General features: G+C 31.9%; 2 protein-coding genes across 2 annotated transcripts in view; both read right to left on the bottom strand.

Annotated features, from left to right (window-relative positions):
• The window catches only part of LOC143240266 (uncharacterized), a 50,785-nt gene extending 32,197 nt beyond the window's left edge, over window positions 1–18,588 (bottom strand). Inside the window, exons 1-3 of the mRNA XM_076482437.1 lie at window positions 18,438–18,588; window positions 4,966–5,823; window positions 1,238–1,325 (exon numbers count right to left, since the gene is read on the bottom strand). Coding sequence (XP_076338552.1) covers window positions 1,238–1,325; window positions 4,966–5,823; window positions 18,438–18,464 — 973 coding nt within the window. The 5' untranslated portion in view covers window positions 18,465–18,588. The remainder of the gene's footprint in view (window positions 1–1,237; window positions 1,326–4,965; window positions 5,824–18,437) is intronic.
• RpL24 (ribosomal protein L24) overlaps window positions 1–23,529 on the bottom strand; it is a 399,722-nt gene that overhangs the window by 138,441 nt on the left and 237,752 nt on the right. The gene's annotated exons all lie outside the window — the stretch shown is intronic.

Below are 23,529 nucleotides of genomic sequence, written 5' to 3'. Positions count from 1 at the left end.
CCTTTTAACTACAAAAGCAAAATCTAAATTACCCTTTTTTCCTTTCTAGAATGACTTCAAATTGTAACATGAGATTGCATTCATTTATTCTAAGTAGCTTAAAGTTGTAACAGTATACAATAATTCATAATTAAATGTTATTGTTTTTTTTGCCTTTGAACCATGTCTAACTACTATATGTACCATTAAAAGTTGTAAGTAACTTAAGGAATGTTATGCTATCAAATTACAATACCCACGAGCTACTATGAGCTGGTCCTGTGCATGCCTCATGAAATATTTTTATTTGTATTTATTTTATCTAATCTATCTTAAATAAACTAAAAAGATCCCTATTTTTAAAATTTTGCATACTTTTATTATAATAAATACAGAAGTAACATGAAGAACAACAAATAAAGTACTTACCCAATCTTCTTTTTTCTTGCTGTCAATTGTTGAGGACATTTAACCCTAATTGTTTTTATACTATTGGTAATAATGCACTAAATAATGCACCAAAAAATACAGAGTAATAACTAACATTAAGTAGATAACTTCTCCTAAGTCTCAAAATTCTTCTGCACTTCTAACTGTGCAGTAAGAGCCATTACAAATTCATCCAAGCAGTTGTTAATTTTCTCATGGCAACAATGGCTGTACTCTGAGTAATACTGATGATGTTTTGTGCAGAATTCAACATTATACAATGCCATTTGATAGACGAAAGCCTTAACTTTCACTGGTTATGTGTAATATATAATTAAATGTAAGACAGAACTATTAACAAATCCTAAAAAGGAGGATGTGACAGGAGAGGTCTGATTTTCTATGATAGCTTTGTAACCAAACAAAATTGAAGGCTATTAATATTGAGGTTTGTCTGAGCAATGACAATTTTATAGTGAGTGGTTTACATTAAGTTTCACACTTTTTGTAGGGTGGTGGATAAAACAGAGAAGCCCAGAGACAATGTACAACATATGTCATATCAGGGAAAATTCAGGATGTTTTAAAATATTGCTTCATAGAATTAAGAATTTAAAATTTATATACTATTAAATTATGGAATATTAGTCAAGAGTTTATGCAATAACAAACAAAAAGTTCAATAAAATTTTGAATGTCAGACACTTAAACTTTGTTTCATACTCAGTAAATGATACCCAAAGTTACAGGGTTAATGGCTTGCAAGATTGAACTGAATTATTATTGTATACACAATAATCTAAATCTAAACAATAACATAGAAACACACCAACAGTTTTCTCTCCTTTTCTTTTGATAGTGGACTCCCCTTTCTGAGTTTTTGATACTGTTTTTGTGGATTGCTTCTGAGTTTTCTCCTATAAAATAAACATACATCATATAGAAATAATTTATGTACAATTTGTTCCTTAATTTGAAGTTAAAAACTGTATGTTCATACAGAAACATTCATTAGTTATTATCAAATGAAAAATATGATGGCTACTGATTTATACAGTCTTCTGGTAATATAAAAAGATGCTTTATTATTGAAGCTACTCATTCAATTTTTGTTGTTTTTATACTTAATAAAACATTCAAATATTTTTACTGCTTTAACTCATCATACAATTTCCCAGTACAATAGGACAGATGCAACAGATGGTTCACCTTCCTTGACTACTGAAATTATTCAACTGCCTGCTACAGTAATATAGACACAAAATTATCTGATACATAACTAAAAGAAACATGTACAACATTTTTTGTATTTTGAAAATAATTTTATTTATTTACTTTTTTTTTGTCAATGACCTGATTCTACAACTTTACCAAAAGGCCATAACAGAGATAAATACTACAATGTACTGTATCATTTACCAAATTATGTTCTTTTTGCATACATTCCATGTTAGATGCATGTACAGAGGGCTAAAATGTTAAACAATGTAGTTAAATATATTTTTGCATAAACAATGTAAATACATGAAAACAAAACAGTGAGGAAAGACGTACAAGAGGGGGAGGGTAAGAATAGAGAAAACAATAATTAAAAATAAAATAAGAATACACCAGAAATACCTTTAATTCACTTCATATTAATTTTAGTATCTTTTTTCTTTGACATATTTCGTGTATTTTCTTTCTTTAAAATCTTTCATTGTAAAAAAAATTTCCTGCAGTAAATGGAAAAGCTATTCTGAAGTGATCTATGTTTTGTTTAAAAAAATATACTCTTGGGCAACATTTGAGTTTTTCAAACTTTTATAGTATTCTGATATTTTTGTGCATGTTTCCAAGAATCTCTGTTTTTCCAAGGTAGAAATCCATATAAATATTACATTTAAGTTGATAAACTAAATTTTTAATTTGGATCTATGCAACATTAATTCTTCAGTAAAAGAAGCTCTGCTCATTATCATAATATTGGTGTGAAATGCATGTGTATTTTAAGTTTTATAAGTGTTCTGTCAGTCTTTTGTATTATTCTGATTGGCAGATTGGATTATTCAATGGCATTTTTATTCTTGTTGTGATTGGGCTATTGATGAATAAATTAGTTAAAGTAATTTTGATAATATGAGTTTTATTTTGTTTAAATACGTGTTTTGTTTATATTAATTCAAGTGTTTCAAAAAGGTTGTTCTAGATATCTGTTTTTCATGGAACAGTTCCAGTGCATTCTCTTTAGCTCATCTATCACAGTACTTTTTGAGGTTGAAATTATATGCTGGTTTACTCAGAAGAAAAAGACATGTTTTTTTACATATCTTTTGTGGCATAGAATTTCTAAAAATTAAAAAGGTGATATCTTCATTTCTGCATGTTACAAAGTGAACTTATTTAAAGGGTGAAATGCATCAGTAAAAGAATGAAATATTTTAAGGTTTTCAAATCTGTAGTTCCATATATCAAAAATATTATTCATTATGCTAGAAAAACATGTGGGTTCAAGAAGTCTTGATAGAAATCAAATAAAAACCCTATAAACTGAGCATTTATGAAAGGTCCACCTTTATTTCAAAAGTATTATTAATGTATCAATACCATACCACTGGTGTAAGGCTTGTTGTGTTTGCCCATGTATTGAAGAGCATTTGTTTCAAGTGTATGCACAAATACAGAAGCCACATTATTCCTTTATTCATACTTTCTTCTTTTGTTTACAGAAATTACCTCCAACTATAAAAAACCAACAGTGGTTAGACAGTATATAATTTAGCTCTGTTTGAATAGTGTTCAGACTGACATTGGCTAACTTAATATTTCTTCCCATGAAAATATACCTTTGTCTTCAGACATAGATGAGTAAAGAGCAACATTTAAAATAAATAAAAGATAACCTATATAAAACACATCTAACCTCAAAAACAAAAGCACTTCAGCAAGAAAAATGACAAATGCCAAAACAACAATGGATATTCCACTCATCCAAAATATGGTGATAATCTCAGATAAAAAGCAATTAACACATCAAATCAATCAGAATAATACAAGGTGTCCCAAAATGAATAAACCAAAAATAAAGTTGAAAAACAAAAACATCTTCTGAAGGATCATAAGTTTTACTAAAGTTAATTACTATTGTTATTTATGAATGTGCTTTACTACAGATTTCAAAACTAAAACGATTTTTGAGTAAAATGTCAACTTTTGAAGCGTTCTCCCAAGTTTACTCTTTTAAGCTTTTATAAAACAAAAGCCTGAGATAACAAACCAAGGGATCCTGAGAATCTAAAACTTTGTACTCTCCACGATCCATCTTACCCATCTATATCGTAGTGTTGAAAAAACGTGTTCTTGGAGTTTGAATACAGAATTAGATTGGTTATAGCTAATAATTGAAAACACAGAAGTTTATCAGTTAAATAACACTTACAAGCCTTCAGAAGATATTTTGTTTTGAATTTTGTTGTTATCTCAAATATCACAAATGTTATTCAACTTTCTTTTTGATATATGCACTTTGGGACACCACGTACAAAAACTTTGTATAACACTTGAAGTGCCTTTCACACCAACATTGCATGATACAAACACTTGTTATGCAAAAGATATTGGGGCAGGTTAGAAATGCCAATTTAAAATATTGTTTAATAACTTAAATGTAATACTGGTGATAAACATTGGAGAAATAGAAGGATGTCTTCATAAACCAAAATACATCAGTATAGTAAATAAATCTGAATCAAATAAATCAAGAAGAAAACTGTAAAGAAACACCAATAAAACACCACATGTTAATACTGACTCTCTCTTCACCATAACTGTTCTTTCCATCATGTAGATTTTAAGAAATGACATGCACAAAAGAACTATCCATCAAACAAACAATAAAAAAAATCCTAAAAAACCAATAAAAGCAAAGAATGGAATTATTATCATCAAAAAACTTGCACTTACATAATACTTTTCACCTATAATTAAATAATATTGATTTATAACTTCTAAAACTATACAATAATAAAATGTGTTTTAATTATTTGATATCACTACCAAATAATGCCAGTTTAAAAAACGTATGGAGACGCTGAAACAACACTTAAAAATTGTACCAGAGTTCTCACTGTTTTCATCTCTTGATAAAGGCATAAAACAAAAATGTTGAAAAAAAGAATAATAATAATAAAAAACAGTTCACTGACAACGATTATACCCATTTTTCTTGAGCATATCAAAATTTCTGCAGTAAGTTTTTTTTTTTTTAAGTTGGAAAGATATAATTATAATCGAAGGTTCAATGGTTTCTTGGGAGTGGTAAACCCGAAGGTTAAGTTTGATAGTTTCATAATCATGAAACCCCTTTTTTCTTTTTTTTTGAATTAGTTTTTGAAGTATCTGTAGGGTAAATGATTAGAATAAGTTTGATGTATTTTTTAATCTTTTTTTACTGCAATCTTTTTATGTCCTACATATTATTTTCTTATAAAATACATTCTGATATGTGTTTTAATTAAGTGTACTTATCACAGTTCTACAAGTAACTCTTGGTTTTAGGAAAATTAAAATAAATATTACCTGGCCTTGAGAATCATCAGAAGGATCACTCAAAGATGAAGGGCTACCTTCTCTTGAACAGATGTACATGTCTCTTTCAGTAGATGAAGGTATACTAGTACTACATGTTGTATTAGTTGTTAAACTATCATCTACTATTATCTGTTTGAAAGATTCATTTTTTGATATATTCTTTTCCTTCTTATTTTCTGACTTTGAAAGTACAGACTTTTTTTCAATCTTTTCAGTTTTTTGATCATTGTTAGTTTGATCTGAAGAGTCTGATGTGTTTAAAGTAGGAGGTACTTCTGACAGTCTTGTGTTATTACAAGTTGAAGTTTTGTCACAGTCTGAATTCCTTTTGATCACTTGTTCTAAGTCAGAAATCTTTATTTTGATATTTTCCTCTAGTTTCGAATAGTGACCTTCTTGATTAGGTTGCTCATCACGAGATTTAAGAACTTGGCAAATAGTGTTTTTTATCTGCTGAGCTGCACTACTGCATTCAAACATGATCTTATCAATAGAATGTGTATCAAAGTCTGGCATATTTTCAGTTTTTTGTAATTCTGTATCTGATAATTCTGTTCCTTCTGCATATTTCTGTGACTGAAATTCTACTTCAGGCTTTGATTCATCCTCATTTGTGTTCTCCACTGCAGTTAATTCTGCACTTTCTGTATCTTCTGGTAATCCTGAACTTATACCTGAGGTTTCAGAGCTGTCTCTCAGACTTTGTATAGATGTAACATCTTTCAGATTGCTTGCATGTTCCAGGTCTCCAAATGCAGCACTTGTGAATTCATTGACATCTTCTGGTTTATCAAAGCTTAAAGTTTGATTAGAGGTATTCGTACAGGTTTTATTGTTGTCTTCATCCTATGAGTAGTAAAAAGGGAAAAAATTAATGAGGTTTAAGTAAAAGCTAAATTTATAACAGTTATCCAAATGGCTACCAACAGAACACATACACTGAACTGATTAAAAAAACATAATACAATATAATTGATTGTGTGATATTACTTGTAACATTAAAATGCACTAGCTCTAATTATATATTTGTACAAAAACTATACTAAACTCTCACAGATTTAAGCTTAAAAATATTTTTAAAACAAATATGTATTTCTCAAAGTTTACTTTCTCATACTTTATAAATTATTCAATGACTAAAAGATACTGTGATTAAGATCAATTTTTTTAAGAACTTTGCCAAACAAACCTGGCATGGATAGACATGAAACCACTTGATATTCACAAAATCGGCAACTCATTCCTTTCATAGGTCTGTTTTACTCAAATGTATGAAAGTTAGCATTTTCATGTGTTGACAATGTATTTCTGAAAGATACTTACTTCCTCTCACAAAATAGCTGTTTTCAACTAGCAATGCCCTCTGCTGATGCAAATTCTCCATACCTGCCACTTGCCTTCCACCTCCTTTTTCTGCAGATCCACATGCAAATTATCATGCAACACCTCTCCTCCAATAGGAGAATGACACCACTCACATCTTAACCAACACCCTCTTTGCATCTGCACTTGTTAATCATTTCAAAACTGAACAGAATACCTACACCATATATCGTCAGTAGTAGGGAGGCTGGGTGGGAAATGTGAATAAAGGTGAGTATCTCTCAGAAATACATTTTCAGTGCAGGAAATGCTAACTTCCAATATGATATCTTACTTCCTATCAAAAATAGCTAGAATCTTGCATTAAATTGGTAGATGGCTGAGAAATAAAGAGCCTCCTTAAGGAAGAACCCACAGGGAGACTGGGAGGCGTAGAGCTAAGAGGAAACATCACACCTTAGTAGGAAACTGCATCACATTTGATCCAGGTAAACTCTTCACTCTTTTATGACAGTGTCACAAACATAAAAGGTGGAAAAATATGAAGGAATACAGTAAATGCAAGACAAATGAATAGAACTAGATGACATTTGTAATGGCACATCAGATCTGTGATAGGAAGAGGTTCATTTACCTCTTTACCTCGAAACAAAAATTGGTAAGTAAGATGACCATCTGTACCAAATCTGCCTTCATCTGCATGCTTTTCCAACACAACCAAAATAGATCCTCCCTGTAGGAACTGAGGTCCAACAAATGGTAGGAAAGTGAAAAGCCTCATCAGGATGATATCTCTGATCCCAAACAGCAATGGTTATGTCCATGGTAGGAAAGAATAATAATAATAAAAACATTTATGTATGTTTAACCATACACAAGTGGGAAAACATGCTGTGTTAAGTTGCAACCAAAACCAGATCCACCAGGAACCAACATCCAGCAGATGAGATAAGAGGGACTGAAAACCTAGGGTGCATCTATAGTCCAACACTAGGTGGCATTTCTTATACTGTTTGAAGCAGATGGAGGGATACCAGCCAGCACACATAAGAACTTACTTAGCTGGACCATCTCTAACCAACACCAAATCCATTGTAAATGTACACCCAAAAAATAGTAAGAAGTATCAGCCTGAGGGGTAAACTGCAATAACAGAGATGTACATATTTGTGACATGGTAAAGTGCTTCAACCAAAACTTGGCAGCATCTGGAATTGTACATCAAGTCTGTAGCAGGAAGTATTATATGCTGTTAACACCTTTAGAATGCCACTGCCCTACTCTCAATTGAGTGGGATGATTCATCACTCAGGAGGACAGGTTTCCATGGTCCACAACCCTAGTAGCTAGGAGCTTATAAGGGAAAAAAACTTGTTGTTGTTGTTTATTACTTTGAGGATTGTAATGAGGAAAATAGATTATGTGGTAATACTGGGGAGTAAGTAGATGAGTTTTTTTATATAAATAGTAGTAATAGAGTGTTACTAAAATTAACATTTACACATCAGTCAGCATGTTAGATGCAACTTGTTTTAAACAAGTTAAATAAAAATTGTAAAGATCTGAGTTTAGAAGGCTTAGTTCTTTAGTAGAGATTATGTTAACACAACAAAGAAAGATGTAATTTTGTTTCTTAGAGATCAGTTGAAAACTTGAGACAAAAATGATATTATTTGAATTGAAATAAGAGGAAAAATAAAGCTTATTGGTATTTTCTAAAGAATGCTTGATCAGACTATTGAGATTGATAGTAATATGCACAAGCAGATTGGTTATGTTACCAATAAAAGAAGTCTTATTATTACGGTAGCATATACCCTTTACATACTGTGAACTAGATTTTGGCCTTTTTATCAGAAAAATATCTTTATACTGTGTTTGTTTTGTTTAAAAATATATTGAAGTAAGTACAAAGATATATTCTGGCACATATTGTGTAACATTACTATTGTGGCTAATATTATAAAAATAAAGAAATGAAAAAGAAATTATATTCCTGGTAACTTCTATAAACATAACTGAATACTCTTGAAAATGTGTCCAGGCTTTGACTGGATGTGAATTAATCTGAACTAAGAAAAACTCAGAAAATTAATTTCAGGTCAAATTAAGGCACTAATGAGTATGCTCCAAGTATGACACATGCTACGTTAACTTGTTAATGGTCATTTAATAAAAACCAAATCATTTATCCACTTTTGTACACACTATAGATACACTAATAATGCACATATTTATCCCAACTGTAAAGTCAAAAGTATTAAAGGGTATATGCTACCTTAAGAAAAACTTCAATTTTAGAAACATTTAATGGGTACATCTTCATCAACTGTGATTGAAGAAAATTACCAAAACTGTAAATAGATCTGGTGATCAGCTTTATCAATCAATTACCTATGAACATTCAACAGTGTTATGTATAACGATCAGTCAAAATTATGATTACATTGATTAATGTAATTAAAATGTCCAACTAATTATAATTAGTTTCTAATTATTATTAATTGAGTCATGGCAATGTTATTAATACTATATGCCACCATCCTTAACTTTGAACTAGAGGGAAGGCAGCACTAATTGCTAACGTTTGGGCTACACTTCCATTACAGATAGCTAAAATGTATTTTTCTGCTTGTAAAATATATTTTAATTTATTCTTTAGTGCTAATTAAAACAATAAGTTTGCTTTTTATACATTGTGTATGTGTTACATTTGCAACACCACACCTCTTACTTATCTGAATTCATGTTTTAGAGAAAAATTATAATTTTGGAAAGATAGGAAACGGAAGTTCTCGGTTCATTTACAAGTTCATTATCTCCCAAAACAAACAAATAATATCTGGGCCAACCTATTCATTCAACACATAATTGCCACAGAACAGGTATCTTGTCACTCTGGCAAAGCTTTATCTGCATTTGCCACAATTTCACTAACACATAAGGATACCACTCATACCATAACTTTAATTAAGAACATGCATTTTACTTTAAAGGAACAATATATACATTTTTTGCTATGGATATTAAATCATTGTAAACACTTAACTCACACAATAAAGGTTTAATTGCTTTAAACAGCTATTACACCAAAGACACGTATCTGACCCTCCATTGCAAACAAACATACTTACATTTAGCAGAAACTGTACTTAATGTCTTTACATTTAACAATAGCTACAACAAATAAACTGTAGGGTTGCTTTGAACACAAAAATAGGTTGCCTTTCTCTTCATTAGTCACATCCAAAGTCTTATGCTCATCAACATATAAGATCAGTACCTATGTTGTATTGTCAGTGATGACATACTAGAAATTTCTTCCAATCCATAATCAGATTTAGAAACTTTTCTACACTACGTGTCCTCTTTCAAACCTTCTTTACAACTGATATGGTAAATATCAGATACAACACTGTCCTTTTTTAACATTTACACAAACATACAATATGGCCACTAGTATACATTATAAACATATTCATGCACAGACCTACTTTAAAACCTTCCCACTTGTACAGTAACTAATATGTAAAATTTCACACTTACAATTTCTATGTCCACACAAACTATGCAGCAACAATAATCATTACAGGTAAAAAATAAATGACATAAAAGCTTTCTTCTCTAAAGGTTTATCCTGATTCTCTTATTCATGATGCAGCCACCAAAGCTAGTTCATACATCTAGGAACAAATCTTCAACCTTACTGAAAAAGGACACAAAGATCATATTCCACTTGTACTAACATACCATCAGACAAACAAGAAGATCAAAGCTATTATACTAAACAATTACACAGTACTTACTAAAGATAAAATCAGTAAATCTATTTTCAAGAACTAACCTATTATTGTTCAGACAAAAACAAAGATATGGTATCAGCAGCTTTACATAAAAACAACAAAATACTCCATGCACTCAGACATGCAAATAAAACAATTGTTAGCAGCACAATATTTATCCAAAGAAAAAACATGTCTTTCAGAACAAGACAATTCCATTATATCCATCACTGAAAGGATAATTTACAGTATAATTTGTAAAAAAACATGTCGTAGTTCATACACTGGACAAACATATTGCTGACTTGATGAACGAGCATGTGAACATCTGACTCACATTAATTCTTTAAACTCATAATTTTTTGCACATTCTGCTGGATTTATTTACATGATGTCAATAATTATCACCATACCCTATAATTTTCTGATCTATATGTAAAAGGTGGATAACATGGTTTGGATTAGTTTTCAGTCAAAGGCATTTAAATGTTTTTGGATGCTGTTACATTTCAATGAGTGAACCTGAATTTTTGGCTGGATGCTTGTAGCATCTATTTGGGTTTAAAGTATTAAATTGCAGAATTAAGATACACCTTTAAACAAATAATTCATCATGAATAATCATACAATGAAAGCCTTTTTAGTTTTGGGACTCTTTAAATGTTCCAACAGACCACAAAAGGGAATTACTAGAGAGGAAATTAATCTATGATGTAAGAACTTATAATCATCTACAGTTTTAAACTGCATTTTTATCTTCTTCCTTATTCCTTTAATTTTTTTTCTGATAAATAATTTTGTCTAAATGATATAACTAGGGAGTTACTAGAGAGAAAAGTAATCTGATGTAGGAACCTATAATCATCTACAGTTTTAACCTGTATTGTTATCATTTTCCTTATTCCTTTAATATTTTTCTGATAATTTTGTGTAGGTGATACACCTTTGCAAAGAAATTTTACATAATATTTAAAAGGATGCATACATAACTTTTAAATTCCACAAATGCACTTTTGTTCTAAGCTTTACAATCTAACAAAAAGTTTTAGCTGGAAATATCATCTTGAAAATTAATTAACATAAAATTTGGCAATTTAATAATCTAATCTTTAATTTCTGTTTCTGTGTTACCTATACATTTAACAGTATTTACTAAGTTTAGTGAATGGGCCAAGTATTTTGAGAATGAGTTCTCAAAATCATTTCCTATTTATTTATGATTTGATATAAATGTATTATATTTAAAGTTTTATAAAAAACAACAACAACAAACAAAACAGGAAGTTAACATTTCCATTACCTGAAAATATATTTCTGATAGATGCTTACCTATCTAAAACTAATAGCTATTCCTTACAAGTGTGCCATTGAGAGTTTTGCACATGCCACTGGCCTAGAGCAATCTCCCATCAAGGACACATTATTATGTGAACTGCACTAATACATGATGAATTCAAAACTCTCTTTATTAACCTGAAGATGACCTAAGAAGGTCAAAATGTTGTTTTGTACTTTATTTTAATTAAAGTTTTAATACCCATACCAGCTATGTTGAGAATACATCAATACTACAGACTGGCCACTCTCTGAAAAGAATTCTGTCTGGCTGAGAAAGTTTATCTACAACCAAGTTCAAAGCTCTCAGTACATGACAGAACATTGGACAAACTTGGTGTGAATGGTCTCAAAACAAAGAAAAAAAACCAAGTAAAGCAAAGTTCCCTTAGTCTTAGTCCCACTCTGATACTGGAAATGATTGTGGAATTGTCAGAATGGTTAATAACGTGATTCACAAGAGATCAGATCCTTAAGGCTATGGATTCATCAAGAAATATGCCCTAATGGGAAAAGAGAGAGGTGGAGAGATCATGACACTGATGAACAGGAGTGTGCTCATGAGGTTGTTAGTACCCAGAAGGTTCCAGCAGCAGAGAAGCCAAGTATGCAAGGATAAAGCAGAAGAGAAACTCCTGGCAAAGGCATTAAAACGGATTGACTGTAGATCTCCATAAAAACTATTTAGAGTATGGTATAGGGCTTCAGACATGAGATGAAGAGAGGACATGGAAAGAAGGAGATGGATAAGAAAAAATTAAAATTGGAAAATTAAGTACTAGAGTGTTACTAGAAACAGGACATCAAGTCCTTCAAGTGGGTAGAACTCCATAGATTGGGAATCCAAGAACAGAAAAGCGAAACATCCATAAGCTATGGTAAAGGAACCCTGAAGTTGAGGAGAACGAGGTATTTAAGAGTGGGAACTAAGCTGATCCAAGACCATGTAAAAATGGATACATGAAGAGAAAGAGGAAAACCAAATAATCCTCAACATAAGAATTATGTAGAAAGGAACTAGAAGAATCAAAAGGTGTAAGAGAAAGGGAAAAAACAAACTTGAGTAATCAAATCAACAAACAGATTTGGTGATGAGGTATGATTGGTTGTTTGGTGTTTTATAGCACAAAGCAATTAGGCTATCTGCACCAAACATCTGATAAAAAAAATTAAAAATTAAAATTATTAAAATTTGTGAAAAAGGAATCAAGGTAAAACAAAAAAAAACAATCTCTGAACTGAAAACTTAAATAATGCTAAAAGGCTAATGTCACTGGAAATGGTGACACTGTCTAGCATCAGGGGTAACCTTGAGACAAAACATGTCTAAAATGATGTTATCATTGAGAGTTATAATGATGGAATGACAGTAAAATGTGGACTATTGTGACCCAAGTGTCACACAGACCATACATTGGTGCATCAGTTCCAGATTTAAAAAAAAAAAAAAAGAGTTCAAAAGTTGTGGCCAATGCATAGTCTAAGTAGGACAACTACTTTTTGATCCTTATAGAAACAAGATAGCAAAAGTCCAATGGAGGGTTTTATCTGGAAAAGCTTGCTTTCATGTTGCTCAATCTATATCAAATGCCAATGGTGCAGGTCAGATGGCATCAATCACAGCCAGTCTCTTTCACCTTCCATGAAAATGGGGAGAATAATAAAGAGGAGCAGACTGAGAGATTAATAGTAGTAAAAGACTGACTAGGTGAATGAAAATAAGTATAAGAACCAGTTTTGAAGAGAGAGAAAGTTTGTGATTTGAGATCATATGCTCTACAGAGCAACCCCTCCCATCAATATCAGCATCTACCCAAAGGGAGACAGAGACTGTTCAATGAGAGCATCAAGGTCTCATTGATCATAGATCTATCCAGAAAGCAGAGAAAACAAACAGTGATGGTATGACTCAAAGAAACACAAATAGCTGTGGCCTACAAGGGTGTGTCATGTGACAAAGACAGGGTGGATAAATGCTGATCAACCAGCAGTGCCACCCCTACATTCACTCATCCATCACACAACCTGTCCCTACTGAACAAAGAAACTGCCAAAAGGCAACTGTATCAGCAGGTTTCAAAAATGTTTCCTATTACAAGAGACACACAGGATGGTAAGAATGAATCAGTGCTTTGATGTCATCCAGATTAGAATGTAAACCTTGACAGTTCCACTGCATTAAAGCAGTCATTTTTACTTATGTATAAGTAAACTTGGTGGAAAGTCCTTCTGTTTTTGACCATGTCTTTTTCTTTATTCGAAGAAGGTCTATCGAACTCCATGGATCCTGCCCTGGGTTAACTGGACAGGTCCTTGTTGTCGGAAGAGGATTCCAGTGACCGAAGACATGAAAGAATGATCGTTCTGCATCTTGGGGCTAGAGAAAAAGATGGATGTGAGGAAATGCCTGAACCTGGAACCAAAGGAATCTGCTGGAAGGAATGGTAGGGACATAGATGGATGTTGATTCATCAACTTTCATAACCATGGAGGGCAAAAGACTTTTCAAATGATTTGAGAACAATTGTTTTGGATACAGAGAGATCCATCTGTACTCCTACTATATCAGTGGAATGAAGTACAGCCATATATGTCCAAGAAGGAGTGGTGGACAGTAACTTTTAACCCTTGGGATAAGAAATGCTGTACATCTTTTTTTCCACCCACCCAGGGCACGAACAAAAATAAGACGGTTGAAAGCCACTATAATTAACACAATGAGAGTCTATTTCACACTCATAGGCATCATGGTCCTTGCCATAGTAACAAGCACACGTCAAAGAACCACAACATGATGTGTTTGAGTGACTGAACTGTTGACATTGAAAACATCTGAGAGGGTTTGGAATATATAGTTGTACCTTACAATTTAAATAATCTGCTTTGATGGTGGCTGGTAGACGTGGTGATTTAAACAACAAAATTAGGACATTGGTGGGCATCATAAGTCCATTTTTGTGAGTGAAGATATGCTTCACTGCAGAAACTCCTTAGGTGAAGAAACCAGGAGAATCTCTGATTTGGGGATGTTCTTCAAATCCCTCTCAACAATAACTCCTCATAACAAATTCAGAGTAACATGGAAAGTAACCTCAATGGGTATATCCCCAATGTCCTTCAAATGCAAGAGGAGTTCAACATGTTTAGATGGCGATGTTTCCACCAACATGCCACCAGAATGAAGCTTTTTGACTGATTTAGGAGAGCCAGCAAGTCCCTCTAGCCCCTTCTGAATAAAAAAGGGAAACATTTTCTACAAAGATTTGTCTGAAAGAGAATGCAATATCAGAAAATGAGCTACAGGCATTGAAGATTAATGCTTAAAATCTTCAAGACATGATTGTTTGCCTATAGTCTGTTGTTTCAGTATTTTATTTTTATTTGGACTTGGGAGATCCATAATAAAAGAATAAAGATTCAATGCCCACTGACCCCATCTACCATGTAGCCTTACTAGGGGATGCACTAGAATGCTAAACAAGGACATTGCAGCAATGCCAGGGTTTCATGAGCACTATACCCAAACACCAGTAGACACAACATCCACAACACCTGTTGAGAATATCCAACAGTGGTACTTGGTTAAACAGTTTCTACTTCACCATCATCAGAAGCAGTTCACTAAACCCAGTGTCATTTTAATAAATTATTTTGTACCTCTTAATTTAATCAACTTATGCACAAGTACCATCGTTTATCATAGTTAATATGAAGTATGTTTTTAATACAATTATTAATATTGTTCATGAAGGAGGTAGCCAATTATAAATTGGCATTTAAATACTGTAAGTGGAAAAAAAATAGAAGCTACAGTTGCATGAACTTTATTTTTAACATGCTCAGTTGGTGTAGTCTTTCTCACAGATTTACCTCTTGTACTATATGTATTAAGATTTATGTAAAAACAGAAATAACAAATGCTCTAACTAGCACAATCTGAGGTTCACAGCATGCTGTTATGATTAATAAATTGTTAATCCAGTTTTTGTATGTATTTTATTTATAAGATTAGATGCTACAATGTATAATAACTTTAATGCTACAAGCATTGTTACTTTAAAAATTTCCAATTGGTATCCTCCCACTTACATTTCCCACCCTTTTTCCCCACTATCTTCCAGTGTTCACATCTTCTACCAAACTCTGAAGTGATAATTTGGGGGTTACACATAGAGGGAGTCCCATGTATCCTGTGACAGTAGTGCTTTCCTAATGGTGGTGAAGTGACATAGTAATTTACATGAGACATGTTGGAATTTTGGATTGTAGCATGCATTCATAAAGTTTGTAAACAGATGGCAGCATAAAAGAGAACAGCTTATCTTGTGAGTGAAGGTATAATACTATATTGGAAATTGCATACTCTTTGGTTGACTGTCCAACAATTTGGTACTGAAGAACATCCAGAATCACTAAAAGAACTCTTTTGAATGTTTGACATCACAGAATTCTAATCAATATGCTTAAATTTAAAGACTCCCATGATTATTATTTTAATATTCTTATTGGTAACAGCCTTGATCTCATTATGTAATTTATTATTAACAGTATATATCTGATTCAGTTACTTATAACAACTGCCAATTAAAACATTTTTACCTTTGTAACCTACATAGATTAAATCCCTTGCCTACCATTTTTTACATCTTTATTTGCAATAGAATACAGTTCATTTCTTAGATAAAAGACCATTTTTGGATCTTTTATAACCTGGAACTTGAAATGTAATTATATTCTACAAATCTAACCAAGTTCTGGTAATTCCCATTATTTCATAGTTTTCTATTACAACTGTCCTGAATTTATCCATTTTATTCCCAATATTCCTAACTTTAAAAATAAAAGCAATGAAGCTTATATATGAAATTATAATTTAATTTATGCTTGATAAGTTTTCCCAATATCCTCCTTGTCCTAGCCATCCTGTTTATTTGTTGTATATTCATAATTTCCAACCTCCCTCACTATTATACAAGGTGGCTCGTAAGTCCCTACCAATCCATATATCTTATGTATCCAGTGTATCTGTGTGCTGTCCCTTATTCTCGCTGCATAATATTATGCAACACCATGTTCTGTGAGACATTTTCCTCAACATAGCAGGGGTTATTATTCCAAATGCTGCAATAACAACTGCCTTCAACTCATCATTAGTATTATAACATTGTTTAGACACAACACATGGATGGGTAGGGACTTACGGGCCACCATGTACAGGTTTTCTTTAAATTATCTTCAATAAATTTATTCAGATTCTCACGCATATTGCTATCTAGTTTTCTTAATTGGAGTTCATCCCTAGGCATATAACTCATTTTTACCCAGAAAACAATTTATTTTGTGCTGCTCTGAGCATCTTGATCTTTCACTTAAGCCTTTGATTCTGCAAAGTAATTCATTCCTGCACCTAGCCCAAGGGAGTTCTTTTTCCAAGGAAAAATTATCTCACCCTAGGAATTCTTTACAGTTTTTAAGTAGCTCATCTGATTTACAACCTCCACCATCATTCACTCCAAAATATGCTACAAAAATAGAATGTTCACTGGTACTATTAATTTAAACTGTCAATATTCTCAAATTCCATAGTTTTAGTCTTTTATACTTTCCATTATAAATATCTTTTTCAGAATATTTCATGAAAGAGTCCCCTAGTAGGTACATTCCTTGAGCAACTTTCTCCTCACTCCAAACAACCAATAATTCAATCTAATTATTGCTAAAGCTTCACTTGCATACTTTTTTTTACAGCTCAAATATATCATGAGAAAAATAAACAGAATGCAGAAATTATCTTGAAGATATAGCACTTGTATATTTTACTAGAACTACTCTTGGCACTATAAGAATAGCAAAGCAGTGAATGATTGAGGATACAAATACTTCTTCACAATCTCTCCAAATGGAACTATATACCACTGTGACACTACATACAGCAAAAGTTGTGGGAAGCAGAACATTTATCATACAATTTTTAAAAAAACTGAAAAATTTACATTTTAACTAGCAAGGAAGGATAATATGAATAAATTTATAGGGTGTAAGTTAAAAACAAAATAAATTGCTGTACAAAATTTTAAGCAGAGAGTAAGTATGAAAAGATATTCATACCAAAATATATTACATCACCTACTTTAAATACATAACACCATAAATTTTTAAGCCATAAACAAAATGTATTAAAATTAAACAAAATACACTGCATATTTGGTTTAATTTTAATGTGTTTTGTTTATGGCTTAAAAATTTATAGTTATAATGTAATTAATCAGAGGTAGGGATCTGCTATTTCTAACAGTCCTTCCTCATGATTTTGTTTACTTATCTGGCTTCATTTTGATGTAATTATTTACTTTCACTAAAATATATAAACACACACACATATATATACACATCAAACTTTATCCATGCTAGAAGCTCTAGTAAGATTAGGTTAATGACGGAATAATAAACTTATGAAGGGTTATTACTATTAACAATTATCTTTACCTGTATTTTAACTTTAAGATTATTGTGGTAGTCTCTTGTCTGTGTTAGGGACGAGTATAATTATTTGAATTACTAGTTACTCTTCTTCTCATATACACGTGGTAACTCCAATCTTATGAATTCCTCAACTCGGAATTGAATCGGTGTACACTCACATATCAAGCGAGTGCTTACACACTGAGAAAACGGGTTAACCTTATCGCTCTTCCTGATAAAGCATTTTTAACAATTCAAATTACAGTAGACATTTAACATTTATATTGTAATCTTGCATTTAACTTAGGCTTCATCTTTTTGAGTAGTTAAAAAACTACTACTATAACCAGTAAAAAGTTCTGGTACTTGTAAACCTACTACCGCAGACATTAATTTTTAGGCGAACTGGGAAAGTTCTGAAGTTAGTTTTCATCATGAACTTATGACACAGACTAACAAAGCTAAACACATAAAATTATTTAATTACATTTACAAATGCGTTACTTTTCTACCATAATAATGGACATTTATGAATACAAATAAATTAAAGTTAGCAACCTGATTATTCTCCTTAAAAGTCGACATTTTCTTGGAAAAGTTAGCGACACCTACAACACGTCTTCATAAATTGCAAATATAGCTTTTTAATTGCGCCAAGGCGCATGAGTAAGTTCAATACCAAAAAATGTTCGATTATGCTATGTTTTAGTTACGTTTAGGGGCACCTCAAAATTAATTTATAAAGAAGTTTTTTTGACTAACATTTTTGGCAAAATTGTTAGAGATACACTAACCTACCACAAATCTTAATTTACGAAACATAATACTTGCTAGCTTGTTTGTTTGTTTGTTTTTTTACACGTGAAAGCAAACAAATAAAAAAGAAAATATTTGGGTTGATTGTTTTTAAGCAAAAAGCTACACAATTGGCTAACTGTACTGTGCCTACAAAGGCCTGAGCTAGTAATGAGTAAAAGAAGAGGAGAAGAAATATTATGCAAAAAATAACATTTTTGATAAGAAATAAAATATTTTTCGAATGGATGTGTGTGAGAAAGTGAAAGGTGAGCTTCATTATATCAAGTTAATTTTATAAGTTAATTTGTATGGTATTTTAATTGTCCTTTACTCATCACAACGAGCGAATATTCATATAGGCATTACAATTATATGTAGCATTAACACTGCTTATTTCTTTTCCTTTTTTCTTAGCTCAGCAAATAATATGTATGAGATAAAATATTGCTTCTTTCACTACCAAAATTACAAATTTCAGCTGGAAAAAACTTTAGACTCGTCCAGAGTCAGAGCAATTTAATGTTTTGGTTACTGGATTGGTCCTAACTTCTTTAGCAAAAGGAGGGGAGTCTGTATTTTATTAAATTTAAATAGGGATTTACGAAGAGATTAAAATCAGAACTTACTTTTTCTTGGATTGATTAAAAATGTTTGAAAACAAGAAGATTTCATTTTGATAATTTCACACGCTAATTGGAACAAGAAGATCTTAGAAACTACAATAGGAGTGCAACACGTTTTATGAGGAAATGTAACTAAAATCATGAAGAGTTCGGGCATTTACGAAAGCCAGTGATAAAATTAGAATTTGAGGTAATATTTGAACAGATCTTGTCAAGTGTATTCTACAAGTGTAAAGTTTTACATATTTTTCTGTTATATAATAAAAGATATAACAAATTAAAAACATTTTAAAGGGGGCACTTTTCTTTGTATACTCCATGTATATATATATATATATATATATATACATGGTTTAGATGGGACATATAAATATATATTATTAATTGTCCCACGGGCCTACCTTCTGTTATAAGCGTCGGACTGGCTGTGACAGCAGTTGGTATAATCAACGGGCCGGTCCGCCTCAGGGTCTAGCCTATTATTAAATAATCCTAGATTTAGAGGAATTATTGTTAGAGGTTTGTAATTCATAAATCAAATAAAGCTAGAAGGCATAAGTTTAAGAAAGTGAAGAGCTAGGACGTGACTCTGGGGAAATGTTATTTTTCTAAGAAGGTTTTCGGCTTATAGACTAATTTGCATTCAGGTGTGATAATAGCTGTAACGTCAAAGAAGCTCAAGAATGGTTTGGATGAATATTTCAGAGAACAAAATCGGGTACATAAAAATAATTCCTGTGTTTAATTTAGAGTCTGAAGGATTAGATGGGACATATGTCTCTTTTTATATCATAGAAATAAAATGAAATGTAATTGATCCTTTGTCGCTGATTTAAAACGGTTTCTAGTATTTCATCACTTGAGGCATTATTCTCACCAACTCTTTCAGCCGTGGGGGCGTTATAATGTGACGCTCAATCCCACTATTCGTTGATAAAAGAGTAGCCCAAGAGTTGGCGGTGGGTGGTGATGACTAGCTGCCTTCCCTCTAGTCTTACACTGCTAAATTACGGACGACTAGCACAGATAGCCCTCGAGTAGCTTTGTGCGAAATTCCAAAACAAACAAACAAACAAACTCACAACTCAGAAATATTACACAGTATTTATGGAAAGTGTGTGTGTTTTTTTATAGTAAAGCCACATTGGGCTATCTGCTGAGCCCACCGAGGGGAATCGTGAATGAACTTATGATTTCCAGGATAGAAATTTCACATGAAAAATGATCGAATTTAAACTTTTGACGTATTGAGAGAAAATTTCATCAGGGTATGTGAAATTAAGATTGTTGATAATAGAAATGATCGAGATTGAAAGCTCAAAGCGTTTGTGATTATACTATTCTTGTAGAGTACACACGTTATTTTATAAGTGCTCTGCTAACTTGAAATTTATATATATAAACAATAAGATTATAGTTAAACACTTATGAGCTTTCTTTGGGACTCTAACTGTTTAGCTTCTCACACTTTTTGCCCTCTATCTAGCTGACTAATACAGTTCAAAACTTCAGAATTCAGCTGGTCAGGAGCGTGTCCACCAAGGTAGCAAAAGACCCTAGTGTATAGCTCTGCCTCAGCAGCCCCAATCTAAGGTACAGTCTTTCAATTTTTTAAAATTCTTTATATTGTGATTCTCTCTCTATGATATGAAAGTTTTAATCTTTTCTGTCGCAAATTAAGTCTTTTCTCCTTTTAAACCCTCTCCCTTAGAAATGCCATTGTAGCTGATCGTGGTAGATGATCTGTTGACTCACACGAGCAAACATGCATCATATGGCGCAGTTTCTTAGTGGGACAGCGATATGTCTAAACATCTAAAAGGTTTAAAATCAGGGTTTAAATCCCCCTTGGTAGACACAGTAGATGTGACTTTTCTATAAACACACACACATACACGTTTTTCCCCAGTATATCATTCCTCCCTACTCCATTCATCCAAAGTAAGTAAAAAATAAAACTTGTAAAATTTACATAGAGTTGTTTGGCAAGTTGAGAAAAAATGCTACTAAATGTTACTAGTTCGAAAACTTTAAGATACATTTAAATATTTTGCTACCTTTAGGACATAGGTTGAGGGCTTTGCATTAATAAGACATTAGAAAAGGATCAATTCTAATTTTTAATACTTTTCATGTATATTAAAACAGGTAATATTAAAACCTTTCGATTTTTTTATGTGTTTCTCTCTTTTTTCTACTGATTAATTTTTGTAGCACATTTTGTATCAGCGTTTCTTTTGGTATTTATGTGAGATTCAAATTTTAATAAAGAAAGCGTCCTAAAGTTAACGAAAACTGGTTGGAAACTTCGTATTTACTCAACTTTCATTTTGTATTTAACTTCATCTGTTATTCGGAGAACTTTTATTTTATGCGATAGATGACGTAACGTGCACAGAACGTTCAATTTCGAAACTGTTCTGCGTGTATGTTTGTGTGTTTTTAGAGTAAAGTCACATCGGGCTACATACTAAGCCCACCGAGGGGAATCGAACTCCTGATTTTAGCGTTGTAAAATCCGTAGGGTTACCGCTGTACTAGAGGGGGCCACTATTCTGCGAACTAAGCTCTTGGAAACAGATGAATGTAATATATTCAAGTATGATAGAGATCAAATTACATTTCGGATATTTGTTATTGCTTGTTACAATAAAGCTAAGACTTGCCTATTTATACGTTTGTATGTTTATTCAACTGTGAAATGTGGAATCACGAACAGCAAATTATTATGAGAAAATAGTAAATTAGAAATGGGTAATGAGCATCAATCAAACAAATAAAATAGTTTTAATAATGAAGGTGTGTTAACTGCTTTTCTGTCTGAAATTGTGAACTTGGTTTGGTTGTCTATTTATTTGTGGTGAAGAATTTAAGTTTTAAATATGGATAATACCATATGGAAGCTATAAATGTTTATATTTAAGCCCAAGTGTGTGAAACACGTTTATTATACACTAGAATAACTCATCAAATAAGTCAAACACGAATATTTCAGGACATAGAATATATCTAATCAAGTATTCTCAAGTATATGTACTTTGTTTCGTTTTCGTTTTAACCTTTACTATTCTTTAGAGTCACTTTTTGCTTTCAGTATGGATAACTGAAGTTCGGGGAATGTAATTTACTTAGTAATAACCTAATTTCAGAAGGTTTCCCAGATCCATTCCTTGTCTCTTCTCTTGGTTACCATGGTGATTTTATCTTACGTTTGGCGTCATCGGAATTTTATAGGATGACATCGTGTCAGGTCGCTTGAAGATATCACGCAGGTAACTCAATATACGACATATTGTATTAAACGTTTCTAGTATATAGAGCTTACGGGAAACTAAATGTAATTTTTTTGTCGTAGGAATGTAACTGAAGTCTTGAAATGATGTGTTTTTTAAAGAAAATCACAAAAATCCTTCGGACTCTTAACTGAAACAAATAACTATCTCATAACAATATCTTATACTTTATTACTCAGGGTCGTCATTGTTATAAAGTATTTTTATCGCTGCTAATGTAAACTAAAGAACATATTATGTTGCAAAAGTTAAAAGAAATTAAATTTAAAAAAAGCACAAAAACATTTCTTATGTAGCATGTTAATAGTATAAAACTCACAGAAGTAAGACTTTGGACATTTCATAGAAAAGTAATGACAAACTTTTAGGTTTTGTGTTTTAACATTAGCTAAATAGCCCCCCGTAGATTTCTTATACTTTCAAATACATTTAACTCCAGAATTTCTTTTATGAATAAGAATTTTTAGTTTGGAAAAAGAAGAAAACGAAATTCAGAAAGATAACTTTAAAACAATTTAGACCAGATTACTCTAAATCTAAGAGGATCTTACTAAATATATGCAATGAATAAAGAGTAAAAATATAATTTAAGGAATTAATACACGCTTTATGAACATTTTATTTTTGACTCACTTGTGAGTTTGCGATAGTATTTCATTCTGTTACGCCTAAAAAGTGTCTCAAGTGACTCAGTGGGATCTATACAGATTTACAACGCGAAAAATCGAGTTTCGATACTCGGGGTAACAGAGTACAGATAACTCATTGTGTAGCTTTATGCTTAACAGCAATCAACCAAACAAGGTGTTAAAAACAGATTTTGTGGATTCTATCAAAGCATCTTAAAAGACGTAGTCAGTCTTATCTTTTAGAAAAACGTATAAGTTTGCAAAAGCTAATAAACTTTACACATGTGAAATGCTAATTAAATTAAAT

Source organism: Tachypleus tridentatus, chromosome 13 (assembly GCF_004210375.1).
Source record: "Tachypleus tridentatus isolate NWPU-2018 chromosome 13, ASM421037v1, whole genome shotgun sequence".
In the NCBI taxonomy this organism is placed as follows: Eukaryota; Metazoa; Arthropoda; class Merostomata; order Xiphosura; family Limulidae; genus Tachypleus; species Tachypleus tridentatus.
This window is presented reverse-complemented; position numbering and strand designations above follow the sequence as displayed.